At 46.1% G+C, this 12,822-nt stretch overlaps 1 protein-coding gene across 1 annotated transcript in view; it reads left to right on the top strand.

Moving 5' to 3' along the window:
• Nucleotides 1–4,852: 4,852 nt before the first annotated feature.
• Nucleotides 4,853–12,822, top strand: part of CCNA2 (cyclin A2) — a 28,202-nt gene continuing 20,232 nt past the window's right edge. The window contains exons 1-7 of the mRNA XM_063920250.1: nt 4,853–5,230; nt 6,142–6,394; nt 7,729–7,835; nt 8,650–8,873; nt 8,948–9,152; nt 9,928–10,041; nt 10,597–10,730. Of these exons, the coding sequence (XP_063776320.1) occupies nt 5,066–5,230; nt 6,142–6,394; nt 7,729–7,835; nt 8,650–8,873; nt 8,948–9,152; nt 9,928–10,041; nt 10,597–10,730 (1,202 nt within the window). The 5' untranslated portion in view covers nt 4,853–5,065. The remainder of the gene's footprint in view (nt 5,231–6,141; nt 6,395–7,728; nt 7,836–8,649; nt 8,874–8,947; nt 9,153–9,927; nt 10,042–10,596; nt 10,731–12,822) is intronic.

Raw genomic sequence — 12,822 nt, 5'->3', positions numbered from 1 at the left:
GATTAGGTCTGAGGCTGCCACTAATCTGCAACTGAGATGAGCTGGAAGTTGTCTGTGCTGATGTCAGAGACCCTCCCCAGAAACGCATGGGCACACCTGCGTTTTTTCTGACACACCCAGAAAACGGCAGGTTTCCGCCCAGAAACGCGGCGTCCTGTCAGTCAAACAGCTGCTGCATTGTGTTTACGATCTCTACGTATTTTCTGTCGCTATTAACCCATGTGTGTGTGCGCAATGCGGACGCTACGCATGTGCAGTTGTTCGATAATCACTCCATTTGTGAATTCTCTAATTAGCGATCCATGCTGGATTAGGCCTTAAGGTCTGAAGAACAGTCCTGTGGGTAAAGGGCCACTGTTAATAAATACATGTCAATACAATGGGGCACATGTATTAAGCCTGAGAAGTGATAAAGGACTGATACAGAAGTGATAAGTAGAAGGTGATAACACACCAGCCAATCAGCTCCTAACTGTAACTTTTCAAACCCATAATGATTGGTTGCTGCGTTATCACCTTCCACTTATCACCTCTTTATCACTTCTCCAGGCTTAATACATCTGCCCCACAGTCACAAGTGACCAACTTTTATTGCCAATATTGAGAATTCTATGTGGCTGTATTTTATCCATTTGCCTTCGCTAACTAGGTGTCAAGTGCAGCTGTTGTTGTTTTTTTGATGCATGTATTGTTGGCAATGAGACAACTGGGACATGTAGGATGAAAGATAGATGGCAAACTGTAAATGGTGCTCTGTGTGACACTTACTGTGATTTGAATATACCCACGTCTTAGCTACTCATTTTTGCTCCTAGCAATGAAAGTGTTAATAGTCTAGAAAGTGGCTGATAAAAACAGCGAATTACAGATTACTGTACTTACCTCTGCTCTGTCAGCCCACAATTATTTTTGTACTCCTGAACCAACAAAAAACTGATGTACAATAAAGTTATACTTGTACACTAGCTTGTATCTTTAGCTGTGGATGCTATAAACATTACCCAAGAACAACACAGCCATGGAAATTAGGGCATTTAGCATCTAACTTCAAAGGCAAACTGGACATAGAGCCACCTCCAGAAGTTGTTCCAGGATTTCCTTTCAGGCTCATTGCAGACACTCTTTTCTTGGGATGTAGTCATAATGTTGATATTCACAATCTTGACGTTCATAATGTCGACACCAGAATGCCTACCTTGATGAAACTCGACATTAAGCATGTCAGCAGCTTCACAATTTTGAAATATGAAATGTCAGCAGTCTGCTTGGACCGGAGTGGGAGGGTTAAGCTACGGCATTGGAGGTTAGGGTTAAGCATTAGGGGGAGGGGATGGTTAGAGGTTAGCCATGCTTTCTCCGGGAAATCATATAGGATCCGCCAGAAGTCATTCTGACGTCACCACCAGACCCAGAATACACTGCTGGAGCCACCGCACCAAGTAAGTCACCACTAGACCACCAGGGGCTTCCGCTCGCCAAACACATCTCGTACAGAACATTACATACACAACACTCCCATAAGGCAAGGCGGTTGTGAGAAGCACCCAAGTTAACGAAAAGACAAATGCGGTCAAGTTCTGTCCGATAAGACAGATGTGTGCAAAAATGCATAAATCCACATCTGTGCATGCTCTGTATGCAAAAACTCACCAGTCTGGGCCCGTGCACAGAGATTTGTCCGACCTTTCTCTTCAAAGATGATGGCCCTGATGTCTCCAGAGCTCCCATTTGGGGGCCTGGATGGATGGAAGAGGGGGGTCCCAGACTGGTATCTTGCCTATGTCACCATGGGGTCTTAATCCGGCTCTGAATACCCATATTATATACTGATTGTTGATATTTAGAGAATTTACCCATTTTTCTATTGATGGCATTGTTTATTGTTTATTTTGCTATTGCGGAGACTCCGTGAACAAAAATTAAACTAAAAATATTATATTTATATTTCCTATTACTGGGATGTGGGTGTTTCAGAGTGTGGAGGGGGGGAAACAGCAGCCCTGGCCGTGACTAAAGCCATATGTGTCTTTACACCTGGCTATAACAAGTCGACAGTCATTAGGTCGGATATATTTACTAAAAATTTGCCATAAATCAATCTAAAATCTGCCAACATTGACAGGGTATTCCAGGGGTATACATTTAATATGCTGGCTGTCGGGATCCTGGCGTTCAGAATACAGATGCTGGAATCCCGACAGCTAGCAATGCCGGCAGCCAGAATACCGGCGATACAGGGCTGTTCCCACTCGTGGGAGTCCACGACACCCACAGTGGGAATAGAACCTGTGGCAAGCCACCGAGCCTGCTGCAGGGTGAGCACAGCGAGTCTGCAAGGGGACTCTTTGCGCTCACCCCGCTGCCGGCATACTGGCGCCGGAATACCGCTGTCGGTATGCTGACGGCCGGCATTCCGACCGCCGGTAAATCATACTGAATCCGTTCCAGGGGGCTTACGGTCATTAGGTCGACAAGACTTAGATCGACAGTCATTGGGTCGACCACTATTGGTCGACATGCACTATGTCGACATGGTCATTAGGTTGACATGAACAATGTCGACATGAGTTTTTCAAATTTTTTTCATTTTTTTAACTTTTTCATACTTTGCGATCCACGTGGCTACAATTGGGAACGGTAATCTGAGCGCAACAGTAGCGGAGCGAGGCACCTTGCCCGAAGCATGACGATATTTTTCCATGTCGACCTTGTGCATGTCGACCTAATGACCATGTCAACCTAATGCATGTCGATCAATAGTGGTCGACCTAATGACTGTCGACCTAAATCTTGTCAACCTAATGACCCATACCCTATCAGGGACAAAATTCCATATTTACTTAAAATTGATTTTTGCTCGATTTTTTTAAGTCCATAGTCTGCAGGCAGTTCCATTCTAAAGTCGCTGCACATAGATATAAAAATCGATAAAAATTTGATAAAAAATGGGCTACTAATACCTACTGGTGCCTCTGATGGTTTGCATATATCTTGGTGGGGTGCCTTTGATGGTTTGCGCACATCTCTGATGGTGGGGTGCTTGCGATGTGCATATATCTCTGATGGTGGGGTGCCTCAGATAGTTTGCATATATCTCCGATGGTGGGGTGCTTGCGCAGTGCCCCCTGAGCCGTTTGATTCATTGACGGACACTGTCACGATCGCAGCAGCGATTGTGCAAGCTGAGGATGTGCGAAAATATGAAAAAAAACAGCAGTCCTGAAAACTACTGAGACATCCACACAGGGCTGTCTTTTCGTATGGGCTCAATGGGCTCTTGCCCAAGGGCCCCAGGAGTATAAGGGCCCTAGGCTAATAGCTGAGGGTCCCCTCTTTCCAGGGGTACCAGATTTTTGAAAATCGGCCCTGGGGAACCAGAGACATCCGACTTCAAAGCAGTGGTCCCCATCCAAGCCTGTTAATTGCTCTTCCCAGCCTGATATCTCAGGGTCTGTCTGACTTAGAGTTTTTCTGAGGGTATACTCCAAAAGCTGGCACTCTACCCTTTCAGTGGACACTGGCAGCTTGTCTCTACTATGCCCAAAACCAGAGATATCAGCCTTCAAGCAGCTGGTCCCTGCTCCAGCTCCACGTGTTTAATATGCAGTTTTATATTTTTGTTGGTGGATTGCTCTGGCTCCTGAACTCTGATCCTCAAGTCCCCAGTACCTCCTGAAAGGGGGGATTCTCTAGTTTTTTTTTATCCCATTAAAGCTAAGAAATCTATTTCCAGGAACTGGAGATATCTGCAGTAAAGCAAGCTGCCCTGACCCCCGGAAAATTATGAATATTAAGCCCACTCCACTATCCACCCCTCCCGTGTATTAAACACCCCTTGCCACCCTGGAAGTCATGTACCAGGGCCCCTTCATTCAGCACAATGCCCCCTTCTACAGTTTAGTATTCTCCCTCCCATCCCATTTGTGCAGTAAAGGAGTAACTAGCAGAAATTACTGCTCCAGGTCCTACATGCTGAGCGAAAGATAGATCACCCCCTACTGCCCGCAGGACATCAAAGCTGCCGCTGATAGCACCCCCCACCCCTACCGCTGATGGGTGGGTAGGGGCCCTAGTGCATTGCTGTGCCCAGGGGCCTACACTGCTGTTAAGACGGCTCTGCATCCACCAGCCATGGCAAAGGCACAGCAACTACCTCCACATTCACGGCGCACACGCAGATCCTTCGATAATCATCAGCTCAAATAAATCAACGGCCTGCATTCAATGCCCACAAATGGTTCCTGTCAATCACTCTGCAAGAAGGTAAGCATTGCGGGCGGCATTTTTATTACTTCGGCGTATGCGCAGTGTGATGCATATGCATGCGCTATTTGCCGATAATCGCTCAATTGCAAAAACATCAGCATAGCGTCAGTCAATCCTTTCATAGGCATCATAATGAAGGTTTAGGCAACAGAATGTGTTCTAGAACTGAAAAACGTCTATAATTTATTAGTGTGTTGTTTGGTTACATTTTGTTTGATTTTACAAATCAACTGTTAGTAAATTTCTGATTCACATGGGGGGACAGCAGAAAACATCGATGTTTTTCTGGTGTTTTATTCTGGTCGATTAAGTCTCCAACATGCAATATCGACTAAATATCTGGAGCTGGAGCCTACAGTACACGGCAGCAACACATATACACACCGGCTACTACACCCATCATCAGCCAGTACGCCACCGGTACAGCGTACGGCCACGGTGACACAGTCACAGTCTATTCGCCGGTGACATCACGCACAGCTGGGGCTCCGCCTCTTGATCTCTTTTGTCCTTGTAGGCGACCGTCGTCTTTGTGACGTCTGCCCGCGCTACGCTGCGATTGGCTAATTTCAATAGTCGCGGGCTACTTGAACTAAGAACGCTGTGTTTTCTGCAGCGCGCACTGATTGTCACTGTACGGGAGATTTGAGCGGCGGTAGCACGGGCAGTATACTTGTGCAGGGCTGTGCATCGTGCTTATCCACTACCGGGCCGGGGGTCGTGCGCCCGAGCACACTCCCCTCACCCGGGTCCTTCACCGGTGTCTTTCCGCCACGCTCGCCAGGAGCAAGTGTCCGTGATGTCGCAGGCCGTGCTGCGGGATGAGAACCAGGAGAATGTGCAGCCGCGGAAGCATGTGGCCGGGCAGCCTGCCCTACAGGGAGGCCGCACCGTGCTGGGGGTGCTGCAGGAGAACCGGAGGCCCCGGGCACCGGCTAGAGGAGGCAAGCAGCAACCGCCGCCGGTAGGTACCTGACTGGGACTCTCCTGTGCATGGCTGCGGTACGGGAGTCACTGCTGCTTGGGTGGCCGCCGGTGCGGGCACAGCGCCCTCTGCGGACGGGGTAACGCCGGCCTGTGCGGGGGCGCCCTCCTCTGGCCACCGCTTCCGCCACTCCATCCCCCAATATGTGTCCGTGTAATGCGTCCTCCCCCGGTCACCTTATGCCCTCCTGGTCTAGCAGCTGTCACCCTGTCCGGGTGTCCGTGGCTGGCCTTACACCTGCCGCTCATACACCCGCTATATGCAGCATGCGGGGCCTGGCCGCCATTTCCTACAGCTGTCTGCAGTCTCTGGTTCCCATGTACATTCCAAGGCTATCCTGATGCTGTGTTCTTGTATTTAGGCTCATCCTGTGTAGCAGGCATGTGGCTGCAGTGCAGCTGGGTTACTTGCTGTGAAAATGTCTAAGATAAGTGGTTACACCAGAACTGGTCACTCTGTCAGAGTGTGCATATGACATGGAATTCTCATCTTGCCATTTGTATAACATTTTCTTATTAGGCATTGACTTACAGCCTATATCACAAATGGAAGCCTGGTATCCCTCTTCTCCCCCCCCCCCCCACCTCATGTTTTACAGCAGGTGGATGATATCTTGATGGTGGTCTTTATGTGGGTAATTCCTTTGTGGGGTACAGTGTCTGCCGCTCCAGGTTTTCCCCAGACCAGTCATTGGAGGAATGGGGAATTGCCCTGACAATCTGCTGGTGTATCTGTCCTATAAGAGGGATATGCATTTATCTTTGTAACTAGCTGTTCAACTAGTATGCAATAGAGCTTCCCTCCCAAAACTTGCTTAATATGCCTTTACATACTGTGATAAGCTGAGTATTTCTCTGTAAGAAATGCCTAACATTGCTTTTACCTTCTAGGTTCTGACGGCACATAATCCACTGGGCATTAACAATGAGAACTATGGCAGCATCCCAACTGGAAAAGCTGTGGGGAAACAGTCTGCTTTTACAATTCATGTTGATGAGCCAGACTGTGCAAGTCACAGGAGGCAACATGCCCCCAAAAAGCCTGCAATTGATGAGCACCTTAAACAGCTTAATGCAGTTGTCATTTCACTTGGACAGAGACAGCCACTGGCAGCTATAGATATTCCAGTGAATGCAAGTTTTGGTAAGCAAATAATTAAAATATATTTAAATTGCCTCCTGCATGCTACAAGTACATTAAAGGGGTTTAAATTCTAAAACACATCTGTACTGCTACAGCTGCCATCCCATGTTGTCTCTGAAAGCAGTACACACAGTATGCTGATACCAAACTGACTATTAAGGACCAGATTCGATTATCTGTACTACCACTCATTGGGGCAGATTCAATTGTTTTGGACGTTTAAAAATCCCATCTGAACGGGACTGTTTAGATGCCCAAACAATTGTCGCTTTTTGATTGTTTGGGTGCCCAGTTTCAACACATCTGTTTATTTTCTCGCACTTCAGGAGGCTGTGTGGAGAATGTGTCCTCTGAGGCTGCTGGGCACCCAAACAGAACAACTGACTTGCTGCATGCCCTCTAGTGACTGCTGCAGAGAGAACCTTTGAATCTGCCTCATTTAGGTAGTTACTGTAGCTGCATTCTACTTGCATCTTGTGTTGCTGCAATTTTTGCCTTAAATGTTTCCACTTTACCTCCATGTCCAGATCAAAGAACAGTTAAGTGCCTGTCAGACCGACACTTTATCTGACAGATTTGCAGCCATAAGATACAATATCTTGCAGCATATTCCTATGGTATTGTGTGGCTACATGGTAACTGGGTTCTCTAACCCCCGTGCCTGAGAACACATCTCCCTTTTCCCAAATGTTGGCTGCGGTAGTACGTAAACTTCAGTTTAAAAGTATGGCCACAGCAATGAGAAGGCTTAATTGGTACACATTAAAATATCAAGTAAATTAAAGCTTGGTCCACCTTCAAATTAGTTAATTGATCCCTGTCCTAACAATTTCCACTTTGTTATACTGTCCTCTTACTGTTGCTGGCTTTCACTGCCACCACTCTACAAAGAGCAGCTGGAGGGCACCGTATAGACCACCCCTGTTTTAGGGCAGTACCTCTAAGCTCTGCCTTCAGAAGGACATGGTAAGATAGTAATGTGTTTAGTACAATAAGACACTTACCTGCTAATACACTTATGTTTAAGTAGGGAAAGCCCTTATCTAGGCTGACCTGTGAAAAGGGCAAAAGATCTTTAAAATGTAATCTGGCACTGAGAAATCACCCTAGGCCTACCAGACCTTGCTGCAGAATAAAGCATGCAAAAAGATGCTATAGCTAGATGACCTTTTTACCCTCCTATACATTATAGGCACTCCTAAAAAGACCCGTCGGGCCATTTCGCAGATCAATAAAGAAAATCCAGTTATGTATGAGTTTCTGAATGGCATGGCACATCTCGTAGCATGCTGACCCCATAGCATATATTTGCATAGCTGTCTTCTATATTTAAGATTCCCCAATGGATATGTCAATTGTGGATGAAGAGGAAAAGCCAGTCCGTAGTAATGAAGCTCTGGACTATGCGGAGGAGATTCACACGTACCTCAGAGAAATGGAGGTAACACTTCAAAGTTTAGCTACTCAAATGGCCTAAAATGTCTCTAGGATCCTTATGGCAATGTACATAGAGCAGATGGAATAGGTGGTCTATTCAATTGTGTTGAAGGTTATAGCGACTACTGATCAGTCTGTCTAGCTGTACTAACTGTGCTGCCACCTAAGTAACTTCTGGTAACTCTGACGTAATGCTCTTAATTCTTGCTACAAAAGCATCAGTCACACATGCTGTAAATACTGCATGCAGCAAACATGTTACCGTTGTGTCTAGATATTAATGTGCCAGCTGTAAGTGTCCCAAGAAGAAATGATCCCTCATACTGCCAAAGGTCACATTGCATAGAGTTGTATATAAACAAGACTTGAACATACTATGGGGTATATTCAATTAAAGTCAGATCTATTCCAACATGTATTTGTCGGAATGGATCTGACAACCCCTGTTCAGTCCAATCTTAATTCGACTGTCTGTCCGACATCATGTTGATGTCAGGCTGGGATGGTCAAAAAGGGGGCCAAAAACGACACAAGCACGTGGATCGGCAGCTATTCTGCCGATCGACGTGCTTTTCGACAAGTCTAATTCATTGACTTGTCGAAAAATTTAGGAACCTATTGAATAGGTTGAATCAGGATTTGACCTTAAAGTCTCAAACTGCTGTCTTTTCAACAGACGGTAGTTTTCGACTTCAATTGAATATACCCCTAAGTAGCAATGTAATGTAAAACGACTGTCAACGCTCCTTGCCTAGAAAAGATTGATTTTGAATGAGACTGGTGAGATCTATTTTTATTTTTTTATTTCCCCCCCACAGATAAAGTGCAAACCAAAGGCTGGCTATATGCAAAAACAGCCTGACATAACAAGTAACATGCGTGCAATACTTGTTGACTGGCTAGTAGAAGTGGGTGAAGAGTACAAATTGCAAAATGAGACTCTGTATTTGGCTGTAAACTATATTGACAGATTTCTGTCTTCAATGTCTGTTCTCCGTGGAAAGCTTCAACTGGTTGGCACTGCTGCTATGCTCTTGGCCTCGTAAGTAATTTAAGTCCTCCTTTTGTTTATCTGCAGTAAGACTTATGTTCTGACAGCTATGATTTGTACTTTAGGAAGTTTGAAGAAATCTACCCACCAGAAGTTGCAGAATTTGTTTACATAACTGATGACACTTACAACAAGAAACAAGTCCTTAAAATGGAACACTTAGTGCTCAAAGTCTTATCTTTTGACCTTGCTGCACCAACAATCCTACAATACCTCAATCAATACTTCTGGCATCATCCTGTGACCCCTAAAATGGAAAGTTTGTGCATGGTAAGTCTTGCAGCTACAGCATGCTGAATGAAGCATGGGTGTCCTTTGCTCTAGCACTAACAGGTTTTATCCACTGTGCTTATGAATTTAAAAATATGCCTTCAGTTTACAAAGACTCAATGTATTTCATGATTTGTGTTGACTGCATGGGCTTTAACTTGAGTCTTATCCAATAAGATTCCCAGCATTTTGTAAGTGCTAACAAGCACTAAAATGAGAATATTGGACCAAGGGGTCTATGCTTTAGAGAGAAGTGGATGGAGACCAAGAACCAACCAGCTCCTGTAACATGGCAGTTAAGAGCTGATTGGCTGGTACTCTATCTCCATCCACTTTCTCTCCAGGGCTTGGTAGATAGGGGAGGCAATCATGAGACTGCCTGTCGGGATCCTGGCAGTCACAGTGCCAATGCCAGAATCCTAACAGGTGGGGAAATGCTGCTGGAATACTGGCACCACAGGCTTGTCTACAGCTGGGTGTCCATGACACAACAGGAGAATATAACCTGTAGTGAGCGCAGGGAGCCGCTGTACCTGCAACGCAGTGAGCCCGCAAGGGACTTTCTAGCGCTCACCCCACTGCCGGCGTACTGGTGGCTGGTATCTCGCTGTTGGGATCATGACAGCCAGGATGCTGGCCGCCGGTAAAATGTGTTTTGTAAATGGATTCCCTAAACTTGTAAGTTCCATATTTTTTATTCCCCCCTTATATTATAAGATTAGTTCAAATACTACTTTTGCAGTTTGTTATTGCTGATGAGCTTCTATATTTGCAGTATCTTGGAGAACTCTTCTTAATCGATGCACATCCCTTCCTACAATATCTGCCATCAATCATTGCTGGATCATCTTTTGTCATTGCAAACTACATCATTAATGAGGAAACATGGGTATGTCCTAATTGCCTAATATAAGTCTTCCTCCTTTGCTAAAATAAAAATGTCATACATTTGTCACAACAATGTCTTTGCCTCCAGTGTGGCTATAACCAGTGAGTCTTGAGGAACTTGCAAAATGTCTCAAAACATCTTACCACTCTGAATACCTTGCATTGCTGCCCAATATAATATTGAGCCACAGTTAATGGTTGGTGTACTAGGTATTGATGACTAAACAAGTAACCTCCTAGGGGTGGCCACTGCAAGATATTAAACTTTCCAGCAAATGAACAATCTGAGTGGAACATTTGTGTGATGTCGGTCTATACTGCCTGCTCGCATCTCGTATTGTAATGATGACGCTGGTAACACAAGGGGAGGATGTGTTTATAGCTGAACTTGGCTAAGTGCCAGTATTCTACGCTAATACTTCACCCATTTGGCACTTAACTTTACACTACAGACAACCTACAATTAATTCTCTATTGGCTTTTGCGGTGTAACTATACAAAATGTTCAGTAGCTAATTAATACCAAATGTGTTTCACGGACTTCTATATCTTGCAGCCGGATTCATTGGCCCAGTTCACAGGATACTCCTTGGAAAGCCTTAAACCTTGCATATTGGATCTTCATCAGACCTACTTCTCAGCAGCAACTCACCAGCAGCAGGCTGTGCGTGAGAAATACAAGACTGTAAAGTGAGTCATTCCTTTCCTAATATTACACTGTAGCTAGTCACTAAGGGGCATATTCATTATCCTTAATTTCTGCAGCGTACACTGTGTTCCACATGGAATATATCAGGGTGTAGTGTTGAATCTTGATTCAGAGGCACCAAAAGGCTAAAGCTTTGACTGTTCCCAGGATGCATTGCATGGCCTCTATAACCCTGCCTCCGGACAGGAGCTCAGTTTGTAAGTTGGTGTCTGCAGAGCAGGTCACTTAACAGGGATGGGGCTGTGCTAGGCAGCCCTGAAAAGAGCTTTTATTAGAAGATTCTTCAAGGGCTGCAGCATATGTGCTGGCTGGGTTCCTGGGTACTTGCGGCAGAGGTGCTCTGGTTTCCAGGTACACACCGCTGGCGCTCGCCAGGATCTTGTGGCTGCTTCTTTGGGAGGAGGTAAGAGCATCCCCCAGGTGGGACCTGCTGAAATCATGTTGCAGTCTTAGGAGACTGACCACGATGCTGGCGTGGACACTGGCCGTGCAGGGACCCCACTATAGCTCCCAGGGCAGGGAGCACAGGTCAGATTTGACAAATAATTTTAACAAGGCTCCACAGAGAACCAGCATAGGGGATAAGGCGCTTGACCTCCCCCAGCTCCAGGCGCCATCTACTGCTGGTGTTCCCACCCTGGAGCTGCTTCTCACTCTCCCTCGCTCCCTGACAGTTTTTGGTGCCATCTTTACACAAGTAGCTGCGGCTAATCTCCAGGACTGCAGGGCAATGTCTCTTCTGTAAATCTGCCTGCCTTATCAGTGCTGTGCATTTACAGTGACATAAGTATGCTACATGTCATTTTAGACAGTGTTAAGAACAATTGTACTTCTACATGAATATTATAAGTATTCTCAGATATACATCCAGTATCTGCTGTGCATTGATCTAGAGAGATCTCTATTGAGGTACACTGGGCTCCACAAGGATTAACATCGGGAGTGTAGAGTAGGATCTTGATCTGAGGCACCAACAGGCTGAAAGCTTTGACTGTTCCCAAGATGCACAGCGCCGCCTCCTCTATAACCCTGCCTCCGTGCACAGGTGCTCAGTTTGTAAGTTGGTGCCATGCAGTAAGCAGGCATACAACAGGAGGGCTGCCTTTTGCAGGCCATAGAAATAGCTTTATTTGAAGAAAAGAAGATTGACTTTTCAAAGGCTGCAGTGTGTAGTCTTTAAAGTCAGACTTTCTTTGCTGCAGCTTCATCACCCCCAGCGGCGCTGTATACTCCCGCACCCTGGTTGACGGGGTAACTACAGCGGAGGCTCCAGTGTCTTTCCACAGTCACACACACGCCGCTGCCCTCCAGGATCGCGGGGCCGCAAGTACGGGGGAGGTAAGGGTTCTCTTTGGCCGCACTTTACCACGATCTGTTGCGGCTGTGGGTGGCGTGCTGGCGTGGACACTGTTATTGGGCAGCCGCTCCACTAGCCACCAGGGCACAGGTGTGGGGTTTTTTACTCTATTCAAGCCCTGTTTTCAGAGCCCGCAGCCCCCAGTGGGGATGCCAGCAGGGGGAGAAGGCATAACCTGTAGCCCCAGTGCGCTATTTCTGTGTATGTTCCCGCCCTGGAGCTGCACATATCTCCCTCCACTCCCTGTCAGCAGCCATCACAAACGGAGCGGAGCTGTTCCTGGAACTGCTAGGGCAAATCCTCTGTAAAGCCACCTGATTGCCAGTGCTGTGCATATTACAGGACACTTAAGTATTCTACCTGTCGCTAGGACAGTGTTAAGAGTGCATACATTCAGGGTTGTGTGGTACAAACGCCCTGTGATATAACAGCACAGTAGATACTGGATGTATATCTATTGACACATATAGCCATACTGAATATTACTTTGTATTGCTAGTCCAGTGCAGTTTTATGGTGCATAATTTCTGCATGGTACACTTGTGACTGTGTGTACGTAGCTGCTTCGTGGCTGCCTTATCGGGTATTTCACTCGATGTGCTATTCCTATATTCCATAACCTGTGGGGGCTAAGTGTATCAGGTTTTATGTATAATATAGGATCTCCCCCCAACCAGATATACTTGTGTATTTTTCCTTGTGATTTATAGTCGCCC

The sequence above is a fragment of the Pseudophryne corroboree genome, chromosome 1 (genome assembly GCF_028390025.1).
Source record: "Pseudophryne corroboree isolate aPseCor3 chromosome 1, aPseCor3.hap2, whole genome shotgun sequence".
Lineage (NCBI taxonomy): Eukaryota > Metazoa > Chordata > Amphibia > Anura > Myobatrachidae > Pseudophryne > Pseudophryne corroboree.
This window is presented reverse-complemented; position numbering and strand designations above follow the sequence as displayed.